Below are 26,793 nucleotides of genomic sequence, written 5' to 3'. Positions count from 1 at the left end.
CTCTCAGTTGCGTACATTTTAACTTCATTTTTAAATTGCTCCCAGACGCTTATGTAACTTGTGCTTCCATTACGAAGTGCATCTTCAGCTTTCTTGCTTACTACTTTCACACACATCTCGTCCTCCCAAGAGTTTTCATTCAACTTCCATAAAATCCAGTTAAACTTCGTAGTTTTTTCTTTCTTGCCAATTTCGATCGTTACGAAGAGAGTGATCAGTGAAACTAAGGTTTTTCACGGCATAGTTTGTGCACAAAGGTACAATACATCCAGATATATACATTCTATCCAGTCTGGCGTGACTTTGCTGCTGGTAATGTGTAAACTGCACATGACTTCCACGGAATACATACCACTACATCTACCAAGCCATATTCATCAGTTATTGCAGCAAGCTGTAATGCACTTTTGTCGCGTACTGGAACATTTTTCACACTGTCTTCGGGCATGCCACACACAGTTGAAATCACCGAGCAACACAACAACACGATCCGCATCTTAGAAAAGTGTCTACGTAGTCAAAAAACATTTTCTTTCACAAGCTATATTAGGCGCGTACACACAAATTATTCGCCATTTTTTTTTTACAAAAATTCGGCAGATTCCCACGTACCGTGGGAGTCGATGTTTGCGAAGCATGCGGCGGGTAGGGGACTGTGGCGTAACTTTTTTTACTGGCGACACGTTACAAAATGATGCCTAAGATTTGTATAAATTTATACGCACACATATATATTGCTGCAGAGCCGCATATGTGTTATATAACCAGTGTTTACGGTTACGTATGCAACGTGGGTATTACCAACACCAGTAGCGGTAAGCTGTATACGTAGTGCTTATTACGTGTCTCAAGAACGCACGCACGTTTCAAGAACCCGTGTACAAGTGTGCAAGTAGTTCTTGACAGTTCTTGGACAAGGGCATCATCACCGCAATCAGTGAGCACTAGCAGCTGGTCGTGACTTGTTATATTATCCGGTCGTGACCGTCGTGACGAGGGTCCATGTGTAGTTGAAGTATGTGGTATAGTAGAGCTGTTGGAATTCGTGGATGCCTCGGTCATTTTCGTCGAAAAATTGTCTGTCGACAGAACCGGCGACATGTCGCAACCTGAAGCCCACCCATCGCGTTGATGATGTATAGGCCGTCGAGGCTGGTAGGCCTGGATAGTGCTACGTAGACCAACATCAGTGGATGGTGTTTGTCGTATTCGTAGAATACCTGGGTGTGTGTGGCCTACGGACCTAATGTGCAAAGCGGCTGTCATCAATGAGGCATCATCCTCCGTCAGTCATGAGGCCATCGCCCAGCATCGTAAGAAATCAAGAGGACACGACTGCGCCGTTCTGGTGGACGAAGTTGCACTTACGGTGCGGTGATGTGGATATCATATGTAACTTCGTTAATGTAATTCCTCCGGGGTCGAGCAATGCTTCAATATAGCTGCTGAATCATAGAGATCAAACGTAATGTTTATTAGACTGCTATAAAGCGGAGCCGACACTGGAAACTACAGACGTCAATGTGATATGACGCCAGTATCGTAGGGGTACATATCGTAAGCGTATCATGTAGCGTTTATTTGCTTTCTTGTGAAATTAGATAGCCAGCACCACAACCACAACTGACGTTGCCACAGATATTACGCCCTGCGTAGGCTGTTTTTTCAAACCATTTATAGACCCTGGGGTGGCTCAGTGGTAGAATACCTGATAGCCACGCAGAAGCTTGGGTTCGATTCCTGCTGGGATCCTAATTTTCATACTTTCTATTCGTTGAGTCAATGCTGCCTATGTTGGTTTTCCTTAACGCTTTAGCATTTAAGTAACCAATGTCTGTTCTCGCGTTCCTGGGTAGATATAAACTGTCAATCACCGGTCGCGCATACCCGTACACCGCGGCGCAAGGTAACGGGTATGTGCCACACGTGTCCTAGTGGAAGGGTCTTGACGACGGACGCGACAGGATTTTAACGTTATTCATGTCATGACCCCGGCAATCCTATTCGTCACATCCTCTTAACCTCCCATGCAAATCTTGGCCTACACCAAGTTAAGGAGGCGATCATGAAGCACCCAGACGTAGGCGGCTAGATAGATAGATAGAATAGATAGATATATAGATAGATACGAGATAGAACCTCAAAGTGCCAGAGGTCCGCTAAGAATCGACTTCGCATTTAAAAAGTAAAATCGCAAAGTACAAGTCGCCCATTATCGAAGTAATGACTTTTTCCTCACCAATTCCGACTAGACTGTTTAAAAAATAACAGACACCCCCCAGACCCTGCCATTGGCATGACACACACATATGTTATAGCTTGTTTTGTAATTATTCGCCAGCCGTTCAGTTAGTTCTTCGCTGTCGATTTTTGATTCTTGCACCGCTAGAATATCAATGTCATTATCAGTCAGTATTCGTTTGTCGTTTTTGAGAAGTTAATCCGCGAATATTTAAGGTGGCTACTTTCAGGGTCACAGCAGAATTCGTTAATGCCGACTGCAGGGGGTCAAAACTCACACCGTTTGAAGGGCCCATCACGTCTGGAAGAAGACTTGCGGCCAACGGACTCTCCACGTCAGGTGGTCTCGTACTGGTTTCAGGCGAAGACCAAGCGTCTCCTCTAGCAGCACACATTTTTCAGAGTTCACTGGGCTACCCTTCCGTCCCAGGCTCTGTCGCGAAGTCTGCAGTCAGCATTCCCGCTAAGGCGGGTCTGCTGGCGGTGCCGTCCTCTTGTCTAGCGGCACCTTGGGTTTGAATTTCAATTGGAAGTCGCCTGAAAACCGGCGTTTTCGGAGTGGTTCTTCCTGACGCAGCTCCGTCTGTGTGCCGTCTTCCTCGTTTGTTCACGCAGGTCTACTTTACGACCGTCTTTTGGTCGCAATCCATGTCGGTGCTTTTCCTGATGGCTTTCTTCTTCTGTTAGTGCGGTGCTCGCGGTGGTACTTGTCTTGTTGGTGTCCGTGTCAGCGTCTGCAATTTCCTTCGTGTCATAGGCGGGGCGCGGCCGCGTCGTCGTCTTTACGGCCCACGTTCTTTTCAGTAAAGTTCCGTCTGTGACTCGCTATCAGGTTTCGCTGAGTCTCCACCCCGACACGGTCGCCTCCGCGTCAGCCTGGTCCATGAGGTGCTCGTCAACGGCGTCGTTTCGTCCAGACCCTGTCACATTGGCGTAGCTACGCACGCCACTGGGTCTCGTCCGTGGCCATAGCGACGACAGAGCCCACAGCGTGGTACTCGCGCCTTATGTGTCCGGTGCCGCGGCACCGGAGGCAGAGCGGTGGTCTGCCAGGAACGTGCACGAGTGCGTGGTCCTCCCCGACGCGAAGCTGATGCGGCAGGTCCTTCCACAGTGTATCCTGCCTTCAAGCGAAGGGACACCCCAGACGCGTGTGAGATCCTTTGTCAGCACAGCCTGCACACGCCATTTCTCCCGCGAAATTTCGCTTACGGTGCCGTAAGGCGCCAGGGCGCTTCTTACGTCCTCGTCTGGTGTGGTGTGCAAAAGCCAGTACAGCTTCATCCTGAGCGTCTTGATTGCTGGGATCTATCGCAAAACACACCTGTGATCCTTGACGGTGTATGCTGCGGTCGACAATATCTTCTTTTTTGGCACTCTCGTCCTTGAAGGTAATCGCCCATACGTGATTCATTTGATAGGCTCCTAGAGCCAACCACTTCCGGCATTACTGCAAACGGTCTAAAGAATCACGGAAATGCTCGACTCGATATGGCCTCGCTTTCACGTCCGCGTGCAAAAAGACAGTGGTTGGTCAAACCTGTAGGTAACTGGGGCAATATAATCTGGTAGTCCTGTGTCGTCTTCGTATCGTTAAACCTGATGCCGCGACCCGGCTGGGCCGCTGAAACCGCCCTTTCGAGGAGCACAACATTCCGCGTCCGTTCACTACGGTGGCCGGAAGTGGAATCTCTAGACCACGCCGGAGATGGAAACGACAGCCACAGAGGAGTTTCTTCTCCGTTAAAAAGGTCGTTGTGCTTCGTGAAGGAAAAAAAAAGAGGTCTCACCGAGATTTGAACTCGGATCGCTGGATTCAGAGTCCAGAGTGCTAACCGTTACACCATGAGACCACACCTTTCCGACGCCGGGAATCGAACCCGGGCCTCCTGGGTGAAAGCCAGGTATCCTAGCCACTAGACCACGCCGGAGATGGAAACGACAGCCACAGAGGAGTTTCTGCTCCGTTAAAAAGGTCGTTGTGCTTCGTGAAGGAAAAAGAAAAGAGGTCTCACCGAGATTTGAACTCGGATCGCTGGATTCAGAGTCCAGAGTGCTAACCGTTACACCATGAGACCACACCTTTCCGACGCCGGGAATCGAACCCGGGCTTCCTGGGTGAAAGCCAGGTATCCTAGCCACTAGACCACGCCGAAGATGGAAACGACAGCCACAGAGGAGTTTCTGCTCCGTTAAAAAGGTCGTTGTGCTTCGTGAAGGAACAAAAAAGAGGCCTCTCACCGAGATTTGAACTCGGATCGCTGGATTCAGAGTCCAGAGTGCTAACCGTTACACCATGAGACCACACCTTTCCGACGCCGGGAATCGAACCCGGGCCTCCTGGGCGAAAGCCAGGTATCCTAGCCACTAGACCACGCCGGAGATGGAAACGACAGCTGCAGAGGAGTTTCTGCTCCGTTAAAAAGGTCGTTGTGCTTCGTGAAGGAAAAAAAAGAGGTCTCACCGAGATTTGAACTCGGATCGCTGGATTCAGAGTCCAGAGTTCTAACCGTTACACCATGAGACCACACCTTTCCGACGCCGGGAATCGAACCCGGGCTTCCTGGGTGAAAGCCAGGTATCCTAGCCACTAGACCACGCCGGAGATGGAAACGACAGCTGCAGAGGAGTTTCTGCTCCGTTAAAAAGGTCGTTGTGCTTCGTGAAGGAAAAAAAAAAGAGGTCTCACCGAGATTTGAACTCGGATCGCTGGATTCAGAGTCCAGAGTGCTAACCGTTACACCATGAGACCACACCTTTCCGACGCCGGGAATCGAACCCGGGCCTCCTGGGTGAAAGCCAGGTATCCTAGCCACTAAGCCACGCCGGAGATGGAAACGACAGCCACAGAGGAGTTTCTGCTCCGTTAAAAAGGTCGTTGTGCTTCGTGAAGGAAAAAAAAAAAAGAGGTCTCACCGAGATCTGAACTCGGATCGCTGGATTCAGAGTCCAGAGTGCTAACCGTTACACCATGAGACCACACCTTTCCGACGCCGGGAATCGAACCCGGGCCTCCTGGGTGAAAGCCAGGTATCCTAGCCACTAGACCACGCCGGAGATGGGAACGAGAGATTCAGAGGGGCTTCTGCTCAGCGAATGAGGTAATTGGGCTCCGTGGAAAAAAAGAAGGAAAGGTCTCAAGGAGAAACTTGAACACGCATTTCTGGATTGAGAAGTCGTTTGCGCTTAGTAAAAGCAGTCATTAGCTTGCGAGAAAGAAATGAAGAAGTTGACTGCCTGCTTGTTCCCCGATTACTGGGGCATGTCCACCGCTGGGGATCGGCCAAGAGGAAGAACTGCATTGAGTCGATAACCACGTGGACGGAATATCAGCAACTTATACTTCTTCCGTATTAATTAAACAAAGTCTGAACTTCAATTTCAAATTTGCCTTTAAAAACTAACCGACACCTGGCCAAACCCCAGTGTGGGTATGAGCCACAGCTTCTAGGGTCTACTCTACCTTAAATTCCCATGGAAGTCTCACTGGAGTCAATCTCGACAATCAGAAGTTACGATCACCAGATTTCGATGCCGTGCTCCCCCATTAAACTTATACTAACACATAGCTGGTCTGACGATATCGCCCCTCTGTCATGTCTGCGAAGAAATAGAAATATTGAGCATTATTTTTTGTCGTTTCGCAGATATTCACTTATCAGAAAGCATTAGCGCACCCAGGATTTCTCTCAGGGGGGGGTTGAAATTCTGAGAAGACTACAGGAATGTAACGACAAATGAAATATGTGATACCAAATAATAATAATAATAATAATAATAATAATAATAATAATAATAATAATAATAATAATAATAATAATAATAATAATAATGATAATAATAATAATAATAATATATCAAATGTGATGATGATGATCTTTCAGCGTTTTGCAGCAAGATATTAAAAATACTTGAGAGGGCCGAGAAGCCACTCAGTGAAGCAGCGCACGTAGAAAATAAACGGCATATTGAATAAACCAACGCGTAATATAGTTCCAACAAATGTGTCTGGCAAATACTTGTTTTTGTAAATTTTTCAGCTCCATGTAGTGATAAGGGTGCTGACGCGCGGGCCGGCTGGCGATCGCACAATGCTGTTATAAAACAAGTGATAACTATGGTAGCGCAAACAAATCGGACGCAAGAAAGGCACACGAGGACAATGTGGGGTCAGTTGAGCGATTTAACCGCCGCCGCCCTCGGAACACACGGACACAGTTCACGCGGTCGTGCAACAAAAATGTAGACGTTTTATTAAACACTTCTTTAAAACATGGCGAGCTCGCCGGCCGAATTTGTAAACACGTAACACGTACACGCTAAACGTATAGCTGACAATGAATACTGGAAAACAACACGCACATTCACGACAATGTAAGGCATGCAATACTACATAAGACATACATAAGACAACATAATACAATACAAATGCGAAGGCGGCGCCGCAGATGTCCGACTCACCACGAGGGCCCGAGGCAAGCGAGCCGCGGTACCGACCCCCACGGACCCCGCGGCCGTCGTCCATCCGCGCGCGCAGCCACACCCCGAAAGAGAGATTCACTGCTGTTTCTATGCGCCGGCCTAAATTCGCGGCGGCGATGCCGGCGCCACCGTGCTAAACTCGGATTACAGACAGCGCATCGCTGGCCTTGGACGAAGGTCTCCGCTTACGCACAAAGCACGTGCGTGCAAACACAGCGGCCGCGCCCAAGTTACGGCAGGCGCCTTTACAGAGGTGATATAGCACCCCCACAACACCCCGCGCCGTGTGCCTTTCTTGTGTTCCATTTATTGTGTCTTGTGTTCGATAGCCACAGTAATCAGGAAATGTCATACAAACAAGCCCCATTGGCAACTTTAGCAGTTGAAAAATTTTGCAACTGAGAATTTTGTGCTTAATGCGAGCAGAACATCATATATTATACTTCCTTCGAGCCTCGCCAAACTACAAATCTGAAAGTGTATCGTAAATATTGATTGTAAACTTTCTGTCATTGATTATAAACAGTATGCACAGGTCAGTGCAGCACACGTACAATACAATTCTCAGCTCACGGATAAACTGTTGTAGCCACGCTTACCGATTTGCCATGTCATTCGGGTGCACAGGTTCGGCGACTGAAGTACCCTCTGATAAGTGACTGATCGATTGACGCATCCGACGGCGCTATGTGCCGAGTCATCGGTTCCTTCTTGGCCGTAATCGGGCATTCCGGTGTTGTTGCTGCTTCTCTTGAATTGGAACACGGAATCTTTGTCGGGAAGTAGGTGAGGATCGTGTTCGACTGGCACGTCAGCGAGATGTCTGGTGTGGTAGGTCACTGTCGACGCAGACTCGCGCAGCAGACACAGAAGCAAGTTCTAGCAAAGCGGACTTTTCCGTCCGATGTACAACATACAAAAAAGAAGTGGTAAAAAGAGAGAGAGAGAGAGAGTTGCCTACTGAAAAAAAAAAAGAAAGAAAACGTGGCACCCCAATATACGTTTCGCATTTTCCAAAGCCCCTTTTTCTTGTCCCACCGCCTTCAAAACATTTACTCATTCTGCCACGTCGTCTTACTCCTCCCGTCTTCGCAACGTATGGATTTCGCATAGCATTCGTGCTTGCTTGGGGTCCCTGCGTGTGTGCAGTACTGCGGCATGGCTGGCGACGCACACACTAGTTGCTCCAAGGCTTGCTCAGAAATGCAGGAACGACAGTCATGTTCTCGAGCTGTACGCTGTACGGCCTCCGGGGTTTGCGGTCGTTTTGACGAATGAGCCGCGTACTACGAGGTCGCCTTTCTTCTAGCCGCTCCAATGCACCTCGTCCGTCCGCTGTCAACAAAGTTAAGAAAAAATGCGCGACCACCCCGCTGGCGACACCATTTGCCTGCACAAAACGCAAGCCCCGAAGAAAACAGAAAACACTTGTTTCGAAGCGCCGCCGACGGCCTCTTATTTTTGGAACTTTGAGTGAGCACTGTCCCTACGCTTCGGAATCCATACGGTTCTTTCTTGAGAGTTCGAGGGAGCGAGACAAACGAAGAAGGCTTCTTTTCTTGTTCGGCCGGTATGAAAGGGTGAGTCAGGAGGCGGCGGTGCTCGTCAGCAGAAGAACAGAGGAGTGCTTGGGCTTGACCGTTGGGAATGAGTTGAAGAGTAAAAGGGGGTGGGGAGCTCCTTCGGCGCGTGGATGTGTCGAGGTAAACTGTTAGATGAGAGACAGGGAAAGGGGGATACTTGGAGTGCCGGACTGTGTGAGCTGTAGGCAGACATCTTTTTTTCTATTTTCTTAGGCTCTGCGCAGGGAAAAGCGAAGAGGCTACGTGTGGGTTGCCTTCAGCGTGGTTCACGATTGGGTAGCTTGTATCTGCCAGCATTCATATTTCTGGTAATTGGTTTCAGCTACGAGGACTACAGTTTCAAGAAAATTGATTCGGTGGTCTGCGTCTTTGCAAAATTGTGGACGTCTTTCCCGTCTTTCTTACAGGTTCTCAGTTCCGCTGAGGCAGCGGGCGTCGCAGCCAGTACAAGCAGTTTTGTTGAGGATGCCTCGGGTTCGCTCTTCCGGTGGCCAGTCTTTTGGAGAAGGCAGAGAACGCGCTATTGTGCTCGTAATTCTGAAAACATGTTCACGAACCGCCCGTCCCCATCGTCGGCTGCGGGCCACGCGCTCGGGGGGGGGGGGATGTCAACAAGACCGTTTCTTTTTCCTTCTTTTTTCAGCACCCTATCTTTTTCCTTCTTTTTTCGGCACCCCGCACCAAAGCGAGACCCGTAGAAGGCTCGACAAAGAAAAGAGCGGAGTATGGAAGCAACTTGGAAAGGGGGCGGCGCGTCTAGCACTCACAAAGGGCTGCAGAAGATGGTGGGGCAAGCGGGGGGTGTACTTTTGAAGCCCACACGTGCTTAATGGGTGAAGTCATTGGCGGACATGCGCATCAAGTGTCATCGATGGCCTCAAAACTTCGGCGGCTGTCCAGTAAGAAGAAGGAGGAGGGGAAAAAAAGAAAAAAAAGGCAGGGGGGTACAGTCGGAATAAGGCGCGGAGAACTTGAAATATTTTTAAAAAAGAACATTGTTAGTGTATGATGGAGGCTAGTACGGATTTTATGTTGCGAATAGAATATTTGTCCAGGTTATTTGAAGGCTGAGCGTACTTTATGTCTCTTAATATTATAGAAATCATGCTATGGCTTTTAGTGATTCCAAATTACCACGAGCTAGATTTATTCCTGATGGGTGTAGGGATTGAAATTTGTGCATCAAATAGTATCAAATACGATTCCATGTATTTCCTCTCCCGTGGTGACCGTAAATTTGTAGAATGTAAAGTTTGGCTTGATCGAAATTGTGGTCTTGTTGGTTGAAGTGGCTATCCCACCTCATTTTCATTTTATGTTTTGTAGAACCCATCTAGATGAAAAAAGAATGTTTGTCGGCAGGAGAGCGTATATTGTTGAGTATTTAAAGGAAAAGAAAGGTGCTCCGTGACGGACACAATTCGTGTTCACTATAATATCAAGGATTTGAGAAAAAGTAATGAGAATACCATCGGCATCGTAACAGGAAATGTTCATCACGCTTAAGCGAGTTTCGATTGCATAGCGAGTAAGGCATTGAATGTACATGAAAACGCTTGTTATTTCTATAAAATGAGTTTTGTGACGTAGAATTTGAAAAAGTTGCACATTTGAGGCAAAACCAACATATACTTGTTGCGCAACTTTGTCGTCCCTCCATTAGGGCCATTAAACCAAGCCATGTGACACGGACAATTTAATGTTATTTAGGCACTTGATATTCTAATCTCTAATTGCATTAGAAGCGTCCCAGTAACCAAATATAATTGGCGTGTGTGCAGGTGTGAACCTGTGTGAACCGGATAATAATGTTATAAACGGTAAACAACACTGCGAACTCCTGTTCTGGACATACATGTATGTAGCACTGCGTACACAGCTGGATTAGCTGCTATACGTAATAGTTTTTGATGTCACATGCACTGTGCACCGACGTCTGTGGCTAAGTCACGCGCCGCATTATCATTGTACACCGTCCCTTTTTAGACTTCCCCCGAGAATAAGAACAATAGCTTGTTTCGAAGATTCCGAACTATCTCCTTGCTCTATTGCAGTAATCAGAGGGGGCAGGAAAAGAAGAGGGGTCAAACCGACGACCCGTGAAAGCATCTTCTCTTTCGTCCAAAACTGCTTCACTGGAAGTGAACACAGAGTCACAGAACTTGCGGTTTTCGCTCCTTCTGTTTAGGAGTAGATGACCGAATACAACACATTAAATGAAGGAAATTCGACCTGAAACCACCTCTTGAATTGAAATGATAACGTTAACAAGGCCACCTGAACGTGTACGTTGGATTCTCGGTGACAATGACCGTGAAGCAGTTACGGGGGGGGGGGGTCAGGTCGGCCTCAGGGGGGGGGGGTTACAACACCCAAACCCCCCCCCCCCCCCCCCCCCGTCGGTGCGCCACTGGCGCATTCGCAGGTAATTCCGACCAATCTCGCTCACTAGTGTTTGTTCAAAGATCATGGAACACGTCATCTTTTCTCATGTTGCTACATTTTTATCATCCGTAAACTTCTTTCACCCAAACCAACATGACTTTCGTAAAGATCACTCATGCGAGACCCAACTAACATTATTCCTGCACGACATTCACCTTCATATGGACCGTAACATCCCAATTGACACACGATTTTGAAAAAAGCCTTCGATAAGGTACCCCACTCCCGTCTCCTTCTAAAAACCTCGCGTCTAAACCTTCATCGGCATGTTTTTAACTGGATTAAAGCATTCCTAACAAACCGTAAACAAATCGTGCATGTTAATGATCACTCCTCCGACCTCTCCCATGTCTTGTCCGGTGTGCCCCAGGGTACCGTCCTAGGGCCTCTTTTATTCCTAATATACATTAACGATATTCCGCTTTCCGTTGAATCTAACATCCGTCTTTTTGCTGATGATTGTGTCCTCTACCGCCCTATGAATAATCCCACCGATGTCTCCTCTCTACATCATGACCTCTCACGCATTCAGCAGTTGTGTACCACCTGGTTGATGTCCCTTAAAGGAGTACTGACATGAATTTTAAAAATTTTCGGGTTGTTGCTCTAAATGAAAGCACGGGTGTCGAGAACCCTAAAAAGAGTGTCGTGGTGCCTGAGGATGCATTGCATATATTTTTAATACCGCTTCTTTCAACCAGCAGTTTCGGTTTCGGTTTCGAGAGGGCGGCTTCATAGTGACGTGTCAAGTCTGCCCGTGACGTCACGGGCAGACTGCAACCCACGAAATATGCACCTGCTGTCCTTTGCTGTCAGTCGAACGTGGTTCATGATGAGTGAACTGTCGTCCAGTGCCTCTGACAGCAATTTCTGTGATTTAGGCTGCATGCAGAACCCAGATTTCGCAAACCAAGTGAGCCGACTTGAAACGTCATAGGGCTCTCCATGCGGTGAAGCTGCCTTGCAGATGCTGGGAGATGAAAACTTTAAAATCAAGCTTAAATATTTATACGTGTTTCCCGGATGCGGTGTGGGGAGAGCGTTAACACTACATGCCAAGGAAAACAAAAACGTCCGTTTTGCTGCACTTCAAAATCGTGTCAGTACTCCTTTAATGCGAAAAAAAACATCACTAATTTCTTTCCATCGTCGCCAAAACCACACACCGGCTACTCACACAATCAACAACTGTCATATAGCTGCTACTGACTCGATTAAATACCTGGGTGTCCATCTTTCGAGTGACATATATCATGGGGCGACCATATAAATCACATAATTCACTCCGCTAACCGCGCTCTCGGGTACATACGCCGTAACATTTCCATGGCACCACCTTCCGTTAAACTACACGCTTATTAAACCATTGTCAGACCAAAACTTGAGTATGCATCTGCTGTCTTTGACCCCCACCAAACTAATCATATCGAAATACTTGAGTCAGTACACAACCGAGCAACCAGATTCATTGTTTCAGATTATTCCCGCTACTCGAGCGTCTCCGCCCTCAAATCCCAGTTAAATCTTTCTACCCTCGCTCTTCGTCGTCGTATTGCACGTCTCTGCCTTTTTCACAGATTCTTTTATTCAACCCCGCGTGACAACCGCCTCGTCCAGCCGGTCCATCGAGGTCATCGCACAAGTCATCCAAATGCTGTGATTCCGCCACGTGCCCACACCACTTCATTTCAGCAGTCCTTCTTTTTGCGCACCGCCCGAGACTGGAATGACGTTCCGAACGAAGCAGCAGTCATCCGCGATTTTGCGCGCTTCAAAAATTCCATCGAGGAAGCAGACTCAACCACATCCTAACATACACCTTCATCGATACCGCCATTTTATGACGCCCACCCCTTATGTAAAGTCCCATACGGGACCTTTGAGGATATAATAAACAAACAAATAAATAAATAAATAAATAAATAAATAAATAAATAAATAAATAAATGTTATTCATATACTTAGTCGTTCTAAAAATTCAATGAGGAGGTCGCGCTGCAACGTGAGCCCCCCCCCCCCCCCCCCCCCGAACAAAATTCCTGGCTACGCCACTGGTGGCTAGTATAATTTTTCCAACCAATCTGCTTTGGCGCTAGACATTTCATTTGCTAAATGGTTCCGGCAGTACTGACGAAAATTCAGGCGTACTGAATTTCTCTTACCGAAAAAAAATGTTATCCGAACGTGCGACGTGCGTATAGCTGCTTCATGTGCCACGAAGGTCGCGAGCAAGACATCCGGCCATTGTTTTTTGGCGAACCGTCGGTGAAAACACACAGAGCGTGTTTCACGAAGCACTCATGAAAAATTAGCGCAGCTTTTACCCTCTCACCTGTCTCTTTACCACCCCTTGCTGTACTATACTATACATGGCTTGCACTGACGTCACCGTGACAGCCATCTTTGTGAACAAACTGTTTGAAATCGCAGGGTGAACTCTTGCTCGAACGCGCGGAGCAAGAAACGGTGATATCAGATTAGTTCCGGTGCCCCCTCCAATCCCCCTTTGCGCAGTTGGCGAACAGAAGAAGGCGGGGAGAGCACAAAAGAACGCGCGAGGAGTGAACGACTGGGTGTCCTCCGCTGAAATAACACTCTAATGAGATAAAAGTCACGGTGGCCGCCATGTTTGTGAACAAACGCAGAGAACCTGTCTGTGACGTCACGTGCAAGTCATGTATACAAGGCTATGCTCCGCTGTGATAGCGTGCATGGATAGCCGAGTGGTTGCGATGCTCGCCTTCGGATCGTGGGGACACGGGTTTGAACCCCGGCTCGCCAATAAATTTTTTTCCCAGATATTTCTATATTTTCTTCTCTCTCTCTGTACTCCTTCTCTCGCCCATCAAGGTTATTGCATCCCACGCCGGACTCAATCGGCGCAAGAGTTCTGGGAGCGAAGCAGAAGAGAGCGTGTGTCGGTTCATGATGACGATAGTTTTCTATCTGCGACACTCGATAAACCTCAACCGTAGCAGCTCTGCTGATACGGCAAACGGTAGGAGCACGGTAATGTACGTCACGCCAGGTAACAACCAATAAACCGTGTGGAAAAGCTGGCAACGCTACTCAACACACATTACACAAAGAACTCATCATTGGCTAGCCAAGGAAGGGGGGTAAAGAAGGGGGGGGGTAACACACGTGGGGCATTGTTATCACAGGCACCCTTCTTGCGACAGCCGCGTTCGTCCCCAGCGCTTGCGTGCTTTTGCTCGCGCGTAGAACATACGATGCGCCAATCGATGTTATCAATTTGGCCTTTATACGAAACATGACGGCGACGCTGATGGCAAACACCCGCCGAGAGTTTCCACATAATTGCTATTGCAGTAAAAATACTGGCATGGCTCTGTGGTAGGAAAATTGTTGCCGCGCAGAAGGCCTGGGTTCGATTCGGCTCGAACGGATGACTTTTGTTATTTGCGTCCATGTTGATTTTTGGCTGGTGGACAACGCCGATTTTTCGCTCAATACCCACGATGACGCTGCAGACACGAGAACTTCTGCGACATTGGCTCTTTAACGCTGTCACGTTAAAGCATAATTATCCCTACACTTTTTCTTAACATCATTTTCTGTTGGCTTCTATGTAAGTGCCAATAAATATTAAAGGGGCCCTGCAACACTTTTTAGCATGGTCAGAAAACGCCGCCGATCGGTAGTCGAGGCTTCCGAGAACATGTGAGCCAAATATTATAGCGCAGCATAGGGCCTGAAATTTACAATGAATTATCGAAGTCAGCGAGAAATCATTCCCCCTTCGCTCGACAAATGATGCCGTAAACCCAAATGACCGCGCCATAAACCCGAAGTCCACGCCCATTGGCTGATTTGAGCATCGTGAGCTACATAGTTACTGCGGCGGCCGCAGAATGCCGCCACGTGCCGCGCTCGCGATCACATTTGAAAGCCGCGCGTTCGAAAGAAAAAAGAAAACAAAGTGCTCAAGGTCATGACGTTCATTTACGAAAGGACGCATCTTCTTGCCCCCTTGTCATCCCGCACCCTGCGTAGCTTTCAGCGCGCTCGCATGTACGAAAGGAGAGAGAAGGCGCTTGAAGCGTGCGACAAATCCCTGTAACTCCGCTCGTACTTGACGAATTCCAAATATTTTTGCGGCAGTCGATTCGTGCGGCAATAAGCTCTTTACATGAAGCCATTCGATAATTACTTGTAAATGTGTTGCAGGGCCCCTTTAAGGTCTTCTCATTTCCCGCTCATTCTTCTTTTTAATGAATGTTTATTTATTTTAGAGAATTGTTGTTTTTCTTATGCTAATGAATGAAGTTATATTTAAGTATGTTTAAGCCACGACTAGCATCGTCGTGTGAAAGTACAAAATAAGTGAACATCAAAAATGCCACGTCAAAATTATGAGCGCGGAAAACATTGTTTATTTTTCCACAAAACAGGTCGCGATGCTAAACTTCAAGTGGAAGTGTTTAAAAACAAAAAAAGACAGACTAAAAACAAATCTCACAATCCTAAAGCAGCCAGCAAAAGAAAAAAAAAAGACATCACGAGCGTCCTTTTAACATTTGCTAAAACTGACATGTTCCGGTGCTGTGAGCAACTTCAAAATAAACTTTCACATGCATTATAAACGAAACAGGCAGCTACCCTTCAATTAAAAAAAAAGATTAGATAAACTAAAAGGAACACTACAAAGCTGAGCAGTTATACAAATAGCATCAGTGTATGGGGCTTTAGACAAAATATGCACAATTATGTGACTGGGTCACATGAAAGGCATTTTAATTACAGTATAAAGACATCTCCATCTCACGCTGCACCTTATTCTTCCAAACTTTGCCTGTCGTATCATAAATTTACTGCATTGGTGCAACAATGAAAGCAGCTTTAAGACAACTCTGATGGTCAGAAACAACCAGTAATACTATGCATGAGCAATTGCAGCCACAAAATGCCTTTGTTAACAGCAAACTACTAAAATTGTGCTGGAAAAAGACAAACAAATACATCAAAAGAAGTAAAAACAGAAGAAAGAATTAACTTGAGCTAACTTGCATGAATTAAAAATTATGCTTCAGACTCATTCACACATGAATAACTTCTTCATAAAGCGTTTTGTCCAAGCTTACATAAGGACTAACTTACAAGCACTGCATATCCCAATATGGAAGCATGAGACATGAGCTATCACAAAAGCAAACAGTTCATGGGAGCAACTTGCTTCTAGAAATAGCAGTGCTGCTCATGAAGGCTGCAAAAGTTAGGTACTCAAGAAAGCAAGGTTTGTTAACAGTAAATCACATCTTCCCCCAACAAGCCCCAAAACAAATTAGGGCACAGGAGAAATAAAACGACGTGAGACTTACATTAGCTAAAAACTGAGCAAAAGTAACTTTCTTTTCCCAACATACAAATGAATCCTTGCCAACAAGACACCTTAACAGGAGTCATCATCTCTCTACACCGTTACACAATGCCAAACAAAGTGACGGAAGGATGATAACAAGCTGCAAAGGCAAACAGTGCAGAAAAAAACAAACAAGCTTTTCAGACATTCCGATTTTTGTACAGTAGGCAACTAAGCAAATGCCATTCATTCAAAATCACAAAGCAAACTCGCCGTGCAACTGCCAATAAAGTGGCTGTGCTATGTGCATCACGCTCAACAGTGCACAACAATGTCATGGTTCTCTGAAAAAATCGACCCTTTTGTGGCAGCCGGCGTTCATTTCAGCTGCCTGACATGCAAGAAATGTTTCTGACTAGCGAAAATTTTCTACTGCTTCCACACTCACAAAAAACAACACAGCCATCCAAGCGTGTAAAACGTTATTGGACACAAACGACCACTCATAATGCAGGCCTGTAAAAGCCACACTTTGCCGAATTTGCTATACAGCAAAATTTGTTTCCAAGGTGTCTCTTCAGAGAACTTCAAGTTCCAGTTTGCAGCAGGAAATATTGGTAAACAAAAGTGAAACCTTGACACACATAATTAAATATGAATATGGCAAATCACATCTACACACTTGTCACCGACGTCAATGTGTAACAAAATATATATGCTCATTACGAAGGGTCTTTCATGCAGAGTAAGGCTTCATTATAACGGTGTTTGCCCATACAACAGTGAAAGGACGACAAACAAATTGATTTAAATCTTGAGCAAAGAAATCAAGATAAGAAAGCAAGGAACAAAGAATAATTAATAGAGAGCAAGTAACTGCACTCAGCCAAATTTGACCATAGCACACGTAAGCAAATGAATTACCTAAAGCAACCCTGTACATAGTGAAACACAATGTCACGAATTTCCCAGTGTCACGATAAAGGCTAGAGTGCAGTATTTACATGTGAAGAAGGAATCTATAGTGTGGTTACCGACACCAACATTTCAATTTGAAACTTGTTAGCTTAACATGTTTCGTGTTAAGCCACACCACTATACACCAAACGCTTAGCATCAGCATGTGGCTGTGGCAGTGTGTCACAACCACATGCTGATGCTAAGCTGCAAAGGCATTTCCTTTTTCCTTCTAGTCAGTAAAGCAAGAGCAGCGTGGTGTGCCAACCTGGCATAGCACACACGGTGCATTACCTTGAAAGCTGCGGGCTGGGCTCCGTAATAATCGGGGTCTGTGACATGCAGCACAACAGACACTTTAGACAACACTAACATGCGACAATTATCATGAAAACGGCTTACATTTTCTTGCAATGAACATGCATTCTATAGATTATAGTTTATGTGTGCACGTTGAACACAGAAGTAAAACTGAGCAGCTTTGATATTTCGGCCATCGTCAGTACAATGTCCGTGAACCACTTTAATTTACGTGCACATTAAAGAGCCCCAGGTAGTCGAAGATTCCGGAGCCCTCCACTACGACGTCCCCCATAATTATATCGTGGTTTTGGGACACAAAACCCCAACAATTATTATTTCGTATGTACGGGAAGCATGTACACAAATACCTCCCTAGAGTCACATTTACTACTTTCAAGTAAAGCAAAATCCTACACTTTCAAAACGACAAGCGACCCAGTGTGTTTGTTTTGTATGCTTTCCTAGCACTATGGTGCCTTGATGAGCACCTGTGAAGCTGTGGGTGCAACACAAAAATGTGGTTTAAGTAACGATCCCATAAATCTAAATGAATTGCTCTTGATTTCTGCTTAGTTCTTTTGCTTATTTCACTATGCTTTTCACATTCGACCAGAGCTACTTAGTACCAATTTACAAAAACAAACACGACAAAAGTCAGTGCCCAGCCAGAACACTTATACTAGCACACATTGGTAAGCCAACACCAGGGCTGGGCAAAGATACTTTGAAATTGTATCGCGATACGATACAAGATACTCAGGCAAGAAGTATTTGAGATACAGATACAAGATACTGCCACAAGAATTGTATCCGATACGATACTTGGCAATTGTATCTTAAGATACTTCGATACATTCGCAAATTTGTTTTTATAAGTCCATATAATGTAACAGCAAACGCCTATGCACAAAAACGTCTGCTTGATAATTTCTTAACATTGACCCATTTCGTTTCATTTATTTATTTACATCATACTGTTGGCCATGTGGCCCAAGCAGGAGGGGCAATGTACGGCATAGGAAACACACGTACAAGGACAATTGAAAATCTCAAACGAAGGAAGACAAGCAAACAAACAGCTCTAATATGAAAATGTTGTTTAGGAAATAGTGAGAATGTAATTATGAATTTATTCTGGTGAGTCCGGATGATGAAAAGGTATCAGGTTCCATTCCTCAGTAGTTCGAAAAAAAAAGAAAATAAAAAAAAATTTTTTTTAATGAGTGAAATGTCTTTAGTATCTCAAAATTTTGCCCTTCTTGCTCAAATTACATTAGTTTCCTTCCGAAACAACTTATTGGAGTTTGTTTTAGCTTCTTAACAGGACAGCTGTTTATACTTCGCTGCAGCGCTTCTTGCTTGTAAATTTTTCAGTTGATGGGAGTCGCTGATCTGCTTGCCGACCAGCTAACGGGTTGCCATCTAATCACAAGAACTTCAATAAGAAGCCTTCGCACGATGGCACAAATACCGGCGTAGACTTTTGCCTTGTCCGTAAAAGAGCGTTGGCGCAATACCGGAGCACTGGACAGGTGTACAGCAGCAACAACGCTGGTAGCGAATCTTTTTTCTTGACGCATCGTGTATACCAGGGGTCTCAAGCACCGTCTTCCTCCCATTTGTTTTTATTTTCTTAATAAGTATGTACATGAGCTACAATGACATGACCGGTCTCAAGCATTCTTTTCGTGAGGACATGTGGTCGCCTTGTGTTAAAACATAACCGTGGAACAAAAACTCGGTTCGACCCCGGGCGCAGCGGTCGCATTTCGATGAAGGCGAACGCGTAGTGTGCGATGTCAGTGCACGTTAAAGCACACCAGATGGTCCCAATTGCTGGCCATGCAGGCCAGGCTAACCCCGCCTGCTGCAACATCACCACCACCCCCACGTCCCTCGTAATCATCTAGTGGTTCTGGGACGTTAAACCCCAGACATTATTATCATTATTATTAACAAAATCTCGATATTTCAGAATCCGCGTCCAGATTTCAGTCATTCTGTAACTGTATCGATGTTTCTCGAACCCTGAGTCCAAATTCCTTTCAGAAATGACCTATATATGAGATATGGGAAAGGTTCCTTTCAAATGGCAGCGTTAGCTGTCATCTTCTTCAAGCTACTCCTGCCCCCCCCCCCCCCTTCAACCTTCACTTTACTGCCCTGGCTCTTGCGGGACTGCATTTAGTGACTGCGATCCGCTCGCTTTACGGTGAGCTTGAGACACCTGGTGTATACGCAGAGGACATAAACTGCAATGAATTTTCATATTGTACTTTTCTGCTGGCGTAAAGGATTCTTTGTTGATATACTCACTAAAGTACAATCTTTCAACCATATTTCTTCAAGGAGAGAACATGTACAACCCAGAAACGTCTCATACGTATTGCATAGTTGCACAAAGCGTCGCTGGATACCGCCACTATTCGCGCTACTTCCACTTATAAGTTCTGATTACGTGGCGATTAGTAGTACTAAAAAATTCAGGAAGGCCTAAAACAGGAAAACAAATATAGGTAAAACAGAGAGGCGGTTCCGTATCAAACATTCACACTGAGTGAGTACAGAAAGACGATTCAGACGGTGCCCTTAATAGCTATGACAATTAAGCATGAAATGTCGTCAACTCACCTGTTAAGGTGAGACAATAGAAAATTCAGTGCCTATGGAAAATTGCCTGAAACGGATCGTGAGGACGCTTACCAGAAAAACAGAGCGTTCGGTATAACAGCCTTTCTCGAAGCCCCTTCCTAACATCTTTAAGATGGCTCCTAATAATTTCCTTTTTTTTATAACGCAAACTCAATTTCGCTATTTTACTAAGCGGTAAGCAGAATGTTTTGTACTGTATACTCAAGGCGCGCCCACATAATTATATATCTGTTTTCAAAATCCCCTTGGCAACGTGTAAATGTGTAAACAGTAGTAGAAATATTGCAGACATTCAAAAGAATAAAGCAGATATCTTATTTTGTTAGTCCGTTACAAAAGATATACTGCAGTGACCAGACCGTAAAAAACAGCACAGAGACTTAGGCAATGTATGGGATGCAAAAGGACAGCTAAGAAAGCACTTGTGCTAACATTCGAATTATGATTTTATAAATTTTTTGAATAAGGACAGCAGGAAAAGAATACGGTAGGCCAAGATAACGCTCGCTCTATTATATCTAGCATCAGTATCAGTAATGCTAAAGTTGTTAGAATCTTATTTGCATATAACTTAATTCATTGCATGTAAGTCAAACTTACATCCACGAGATCCTTCAAATCGTTAATATGTAAAAGCCACGAGACGCAAAGCAAACCCATCCTTGCCGGCGTCAGATTTTGTTACGAAGCAAGACGCAAGAGAATCTTCAATAACGACACTGTAGCAACGTCAGAATTTGCGTGATAGACGCCGCACGCATTGGAGAACGCGGCGTAGGACAGTGGTTAAGAGCAAGTGTTATGGCATGGGCGCAACTAAAAACAAAGAAACATCGAGAAAACATAAGGTACTTGGGATGGGCGTAGATGTCCGCGCGATTGTTACTGTCGAGACTGCGCGAGCGCTGCCACGTGACTCTGCTCCACCAATACGGACGCGCAGACCTCATATTCTGCCCTCACTGGAGGGCACTGGCGGAAAGAAAATTTCATCACTGTCTTTAGCTTTATTTAGATGGCATAGTGACGCCAGGACCATCTTGAGGAGCGGAGTTGGGCCAGCGATTATTGTCTCGCACGGTTGTGTTGCGACAGCAGTATCTTGTATCTTAAGATACACGATACATTATCGAATGTATCGGAAATACAGATACAGATACCTGTTTTTCGAGACGTATCGCGATACAGATACAAGATACCCAAAGAGTATCTAAGATGGTATCTAAGATACATGTATCTTCGATACTGCCCAGCACTGGCCAACACAAACACTGACACACACAAAAAAAGCTGAAAAACGTACGACCCCTGCACACAGCAATCACATCTGCTTATGCCAATGGCAGCACTATGGCACTACAGAATGGCCATAACCTAGCTGCGGACAAGTATGAAAATACAGACAGCTCTTTGCTGTAAGCGTGAGCACATGACTGACAAAAACGTTCCATGGGTGAACTTAGCTCCACGTAGCACATCATCACGCTTATCTGCACCAGCACCCACAGTTTCCCATGTTATCCACTCGGTCGCAATTAATGGGGAAGCTGACTGTCATGTGGTGCTCTCTAGTTCCTTGTCTAGAGTCTCACTGACAGCTGTGTGCTGATTTCATGTTACGCCACTACCCTGTACACTGCCAAAACTATGAGCACATAACTATCAACAGTTCGACATTGAGAGGGATAGCTGGACATCCTAACACTTGGTGTCAGAAGTGGTGTTAGTGGTATCAGTGGACTGTAACAGTTTATAATAAAAAAAGTGACAGCAATACTAACGCATTACAGCATTTAGTACCAGAAACAGTAACAGTGAAGCTAGCACACTGCAACGCTTGGTACAACCAGAAACAGTGACAAGAATAATGGCACACTGCAACGTTTACAACAATAAACAACGACAGCGATACTGGGGCTGTATTTTGCAACGGTTTCCGAAGTGCTCGCTTTTCCTGCATGCGATCACTGTGTAGCTCACTGCTTAGGTAGCGCCATTGGGAAGCGCTGTCACTCAAGCGTCGGCCAATCGTCTGCTGGCAAAACGAGCTCTCCAGAAACCAACTCTACAGAATATGGCCCCTGGTGTGCTGTAACCATTCGCGTCAGAAATGGTGACAGCATTATAAGCACGTCGTAATAGATAGCACCAGAAACATCAACAGCAATATATACTAGCACGTCAAATGCCTAGTACAAGAAAATACAACAGCGATAATACAATTGAACCCCTCAATAACAAAAGTCCTCAAGAACGAAATTCTCGCGGCAACGAAGAAATCTGGCATCCCTGACGAACGTCCATAGATTTAAATGCATTTGCCCCCTCTCGACAGCGAAGACATTTTAAAAAGCGCTCGAGCAATAACGAAAGTTTCAGGTAGTGATTCGCCACATTTTTTTCTTTCAGCCCATGAGCTAGTTGGGAACCTAGCAGTTTGAAAATTGCAGGACCGGACATTCGACAAGTCGAGCACATACGTTTCTGCCAACAAGCATCGGTGCGATCATTGCTGTTTACATTCGGTCAGATGATGATGAATGCAACAAGACTTCTTTTCGTTTAGAACAGTTCTTTGCTAACGCCTCTGTAAGCAGTTACATTGGCACGTGACGTTTCAAATGACGACATCTTTGAAGGTGACACATTATGCCGACAGACATTCTGTAGACTGCCAAACTACTTGCTGCCATTACAAAACGCAAGAAAGGCAAGTAAGTTTGCACGAAGTTCTTGATGCTTTTGACAACATTCGCACTTTCCTCAGCACCCACGACGATGACAAAGCTATGCAAAGCTTATTAAGCTGCGAAGCTCGAGCCGTCAAGTTCCTTCAAAGCAACGTGAAACAGAGCAAGATCAGGGACTTCTTTAAATTGGTGTAAGTAATTGGTGTGCATATTTTTCTATTTTTGCGACAACAAAATTCTCACGAGAACGAACAAAAATTGCTTTCTCAGCGATCTTGTTATTGAGGGGTTCGACTGAATCACTCTGTGTTTTTTAGTACGAGGAGGGGCGGCAAGAACTGCACACCGATACACGCACTACAAGAAGCTTCAACACAATTGATACCTAGGGTCAAATGCAACTTTAGAAGACAGTGGCATTTCCTCCTCAAGGGTAGATGAATATGATACTCCACCAACAGGATGGTGACTGCACCGTCCTGCTTGTGAACAGGACTATTTCTTTAGTTGTTGAGGCCACTGGTTGTCGCGCTTCAATCATCTGGGCGGGGCCTCTCCTGCGCAGGTGTATTCGCGACTGTAGCTCAATGGCACCTAAGGGACAGTTTGCCATGTCCTGCACAGTCACCAGCAGCAAAAAGCATTTCACGAACAGTCTGCTCAGAAAAACCAGACAGTTTGTGCCCCTCCTTTCCTATCCTATCTTTTCATTCGTAACTCTCACAGGGGTGGGTGTGATCAATGTCTGCAAACTCGACGCCACAGTTTGATCCTAATGACTGTCTTCCCTCCAACGATTATCACAAGAGCCACTCTAATTTTCACCGCTTTCACTTCATCATCATCATACAGGTTGTGCGGCTGACTGGAGTGCCAATTAAAAGATAGAACAATCTGAGCATCAAGTATATCAATTTTCAGCTCATAGATCAAAGATACCAAAACTGTATAATCCAGTTCTGACACCAGTTGCAAGTACTGGGGGTGTTTCCCGACAGTCCTTGTTTTCTGACTGACAACACCCACACATGATGTCAGGGTACAGTCACAAAAACTTCTAGCTGGACTCCACTATGGATTTAACAAAACGCAATGTGAGAAAAAAAAAACTCTATAGATCTATGGCTTAAAAAGCCAGGAAAACGACATCCTGGCTACGTGAACAAGCTATATGAAAAAATGAACTTTTATAATTAACAATAATCACATTCCAAAGCAATAAATTGAGACTCTCTGTGTTATTTGACCTAAATTTGACACTGAGCACACCCTGATATGCTTATTCTGCGCAACTGCACCAAAATGGCTGTGGAACTCCCCTGAGCAGCCGTACTGCTAAGAGCATCAAAAGCCAATGTGGATATCCACTGCAGCTACCCCATACAGTACTTCTTAAGTATGTCGTCTCAATGCCTGCTTGTTGCTAGTACACTGTTGCGAAATAAACGTCAGACATAACACTTCCATGCCCAAGTAAACAAAAAAACATCTCTCTTTAGGTGCCTTCTCACAGGTCCCACAGTTTCCAACGATTCTTGCAAAAGGAGGCTCCGACACCATAAGCAATGGCACCAGAACTATGTATGTCCATGGAGGGTCATCATTATCCAGTGAAGAACGACCGAAGGAGCACAACTTGAAAAAAAAAAAAAATCACTAGAAGAACGAGTTTATCCATTATTCCTTGTGAGTGAAGAGCACATTCCGAAAGCATCACTGCAGACTGCGAACGAGTCACTGCTCTGCAGGAGCACCTTGGGAGGCCACACAGAGATGGCCGGTGGTTGAATCTGGTCCACAGATGGCAAAATCCATGTTACCCATCTTCTTAAGTGTAATGCAGCTGGTATTGCCGGTGTGCTTGGCAATGGGCGCATGAACATTAGTCCTGCCTTGCACTCAGGGCTGACTCCTGGCATGGAGCTCAGGTTAAGTGAGGTGGCTCTTCTTCATTGCACAGATGTTTTCTTGTTAGCACTGAGTCGATACAGCTTCCAAATGGTGAAGCCAAGATGGCAACTCACATCGTACACAGTTGGAAAGTGAGTCACTGCACAATGTCAGTGATCAGAAATGGACTAAACTTCGGTAGTTTTGAAGCACGTCTGCTGTCAACAGTGATAAAGACTCTGCACCTCTCTTGCCATGAAGGTTTTACATGTTGCAAAGGATTCGCACTAAGAATGTCATGATGCCATCAAGACATTACAACAGGGGAGACTGACATAAAGACGCTTGTGATAATTACATCTCCACGAAGACAATGCACAGTGAAGATTTGTGCCACAAAGGCGTGGCATGGCAACAGAATTTATGGCCTTCCTGCTTCAGTGGTTCTTCGTAGTCATCTTCGTCGTGCCAAGAGCAACACGTACAGTCTCGTCACCATGTTTGATTTGCTCGTTGCATCTCAAGTGGCAAAAATTTGAGGCAGCATCCAGACCTGGCTCACACAAAGCTGAAGAAGGTGGGCAGCTTGCCCGTCCGCTTCTGGCGCCAATAATCACGTGCCAGCTTGGCAAGGATGGCGATGATGGCAATGGCCATGAGGATGCTGAGCGCATCTAGCAGGCCCTGTGTCCAGTCCGTAGGCTGTGGGCACAGGTCTGACTTGGGCAGCGAGTAGATTTTCCGGCCTGTGAGGGGCCCGGGACTGCCCTCCGAGCAGCGGATCTCCTCCACGTCCTTGACCTGGTCAAAGTAAACAACAAATGTTGTAAATGTTGAGGTTTATTGTGCAAAAAGCAACATCTGAACCACAGTAGATATCACCCATGCGCAGCTTCACCTCAACTACACAAAAGAAATTTACGCACCTGCGCAAACTCACGACCCCATGTACAAATGTTGCTTCAAGAGGTGTGACTGGGCATGCTTACACAGAATACGACTAAACGACCCCAACACTATAGTTTGCTACAACTTAAGAAGTCCGGAAAGGCCCCGCCCAAAAGACTGAAGCGTGGTAGCCAATCACCTCCGTGACTAAAGTAGTAGTCCTGCTCATGCACTTGGCAATGGTCTCCCTAGGTGGGGTCACCGGCCATCCGGCTAACAATGTCAGTCTGGAGTGCGCACATATTTGTGCAGGCTCGTGTGCATCCGCCTTTCAGGAGGAAATGCCGCGGACTTCTGTAGTTGTATCTGACTACAAGTACCTCCATGTCATACGTGAGCTTGAACATGGACTTGGGAAGAGAAGCTCCTTAGTGTCCTTCCTCAGCGCCATTTCATTCATTATCATTACTCCCCCCCCCCGCATCACAACCATCATTACTGTCATAACCAGCATTGTCAACTACTTTATTTAGTGATTACCCCGCTTAACCCAAAGGGGCTGCAGCAGGGGGGCTACAAGGTTCAGCAAAATGCATCTTCATTTACACAGCACACATGCTGACTTGACAAGCGATTCCATTTGATAATGGGACGAACAAAGAATGAATTAGCACACGTTTTTCATTTGGTGCAGTATTCTACAATCTTAAAACAACGATCAGTATGTGAAGAGACATAACGAGGCCTGTGTAAGTATCTTTAACTTATTTCAATTCCAAGTGTAATGTAAAACCAATGAGATTTAACTAGTAATAATGTCACAAACGAAGCACCTTCTTGTTGTCCTGGAGCCAAGTGGCAAAGCTGACGGTTTCGCAGCTGCACAGCCAGGGGTTGCCACTCAGGCGCAGGTCGTCCATCTTGTGGGCGCTCAAGTGTTGGAGCACGTGCGAGGCCAGCCGGTTCAGGTGGTTGTTCGTCAGGTGGAGCGCCATCAGCGACCGCAGGGAGCGTGTACCGACCACCTGGACAGAGAGAAGGATGCGAGTGCAGCTCTTGCCTCATCATTGCCCTGAATAGTGATTTCAAAAAAAAAGAAAGAAATTGAGTGGCACCTGCTACCGCAAGTTGGCAAAAAAACTTATAGGACGCTTGAGCTTCACTTTGAAGAGCAGAACACGATAGCGTAATCGGAACGTGTTCGTATCGCCTTCCCAATTGCTAGCCTAGCTTAGCGCCTCGGTGGACACCTAAATCGTGCCGCAAGAAAAGCCAAAGTGCGGACGCTCTCCAGCTCCTACATCCGTGCATGCAGCGCGACAAAACACGGCGGGGCGAT

At 45.8% G+C, this 26,793-nt stretch overlaps 1 protein-coding gene and 12 non-coding genes across 13 annotated transcripts in view; all 13 read right to left on the bottom strand.

Annotated features, from left to right (window-relative positions):
* Nucleotides 1-4,022: 4,022 nt before the first annotated feature.
* Nucleotides 4,023-4,094, bottom strand: Trnaq-cug (transfer RNA glutamine (anticodon CUG)). The gene has a single exon. It is a non-coding gene; the product is annotated as a tRNA-Gln (tRNA).
* A 6-nt stretch (nucleotides 4,095-4,100) lies between these two features.
* Nucleotides 4,101-4,172, bottom strand: Trnae-uuc (transfer RNA glutamic acid (anticodon UUC)). The gene has a single exon. It is a non-coding gene; the product is annotated as a tRNA-Glu (tRNA).
* Nucleotides 4,173-4,247: 75 nt separating this feature from the next.
* Nucleotides 4,248-4,319, bottom strand: Trnaq-cug (transfer RNA glutamine (anticodon CUG)). The gene has a single exon. It is a non-coding gene; the product is annotated as a tRNA-Gln (tRNA).
* A 6-nt stretch (nucleotides 4,320-4,325) lies between these two features.
* On the bottom strand, nucleotides 4,326-4,397 carry Trnae-uuc (transfer RNA glutamic acid (anticodon UUC)). Its single transcript has one exon. It is a non-coding gene; the product is annotated as a tRNA-Glu (tRNA).
* A 74-nt stretch (nucleotides 4,398-4,471) lies between these two features.
* Nucleotides 4,472-4,545, bottom strand: Trnaq-cug (transfer RNA glutamine (anticodon CUG)). Its single transcript has one exon. It is a non-coding gene; the product is annotated as a tRNA-Gln (tRNA).
* Nucleotides 4,546-4,551: 6 nt separating this feature from the next.
* Trnae-uuc (transfer RNA glutamic acid (anticodon UUC)) lies at nucleotides 4,552-4,623 on the bottom strand. Its single transcript has one exon. It is a non-coding gene; the product is annotated as a tRNA-Glu (tRNA).
* Nucleotides 4,624-4,696: 73 nt separating this feature from the next.
* Nucleotides 4,697-4,768, bottom strand: Trnaq-cug (transfer RNA glutamine (anticodon CUG)). Its single transcript has one exon. It is a non-coding gene; the product is annotated as a tRNA-Gln (tRNA).
* A 6-nt stretch (nucleotides 4,769-4,774) lies between these two features.
* Trnae-uuc (transfer RNA glutamic acid (anticodon UUC)) lies at nucleotides 4,775-4,846 on the bottom strand. The gene has a single exon. It is a non-coding gene; the product is annotated as a tRNA-Glu (tRNA).
* Nucleotides 4,847-4,921: 75 nt separating this feature from the next.
* Nucleotides 4,922-4,993, bottom strand: Trnaq-cug (transfer RNA glutamine (anticodon CUG)). Its single transcript has one exon. It is a non-coding gene; the product is annotated as a tRNA-Gln (tRNA).
* Nucleotides 4,994-4,999: 6 nt separating this feature from the next.
* Trnae-uuc (transfer RNA glutamic acid (anticodon UUC)) lies at nucleotides 5,000-5,071 on the bottom strand. Its single transcript has one exon. It is a non-coding gene; the product is annotated as a tRNA-Glu (tRNA).
* A 77-nt stretch (nucleotides 5,072-5,148) lies between these two features.
* On the bottom strand, nucleotides 5,149-5,220 carry Trnaq-cug (transfer RNA glutamine (anticodon CUG)). The gene has a single exon. It is a non-coding gene; the product is annotated as a tRNA-Gln (tRNA).
* Nucleotides 5,221-5,226: 6 nt separating this feature from the next.
* Nucleotides 5,227-5,298, bottom strand: Trnae-uuc (transfer RNA glutamic acid (anticodon UUC)). The gene has a single exon. It is a non-coding gene; the product is annotated as a tRNA-Glu (tRNA).
* A 19,782-nt stretch (nucleotides 5,299-25,080) lies between these two features.
* LOC119399458 (protein halfway) overlaps nucleotides 25,081-26,793 on the bottom strand; it is a 34,768-nt gene continuing 33,055 nt past the window's right edge. The window contains exons 8-9 of the mRNA XM_037666257.2: nucleotides 26,288-26,479; nucleotides 25,081-25,367 (exon numbers count right to left, since the gene is read on the bottom strand). Coding sequence (XP_037522185.1) covers nucleotides 25,125-25,367; nucleotides 26,288-26,479 — 435 coding nt within the window. The 3' untranslated portion in view covers nucleotides 25,081-25,124. The remainder of the gene's footprint in view (nucleotides 25,368-26,287; nucleotides 26,480-26,793) is intronic.

This window comes from Rhipicephalus sanguineus, chromosome 7, assembly GCF_013339695.2.
Source record: "Rhipicephalus sanguineus isolate Rsan-2018 chromosome 7, BIME_Rsan_1.4, whole genome shotgun sequence".
In the NCBI taxonomy this organism is placed as follows: Eukaryota; Metazoa; Arthropoda; class Arachnida; order Ixodida; family Ixodidae; genus Rhipicephalus; species Rhipicephalus sanguineus.
This window is presented reverse-complemented; position numbering and strand designations above follow the sequence as displayed.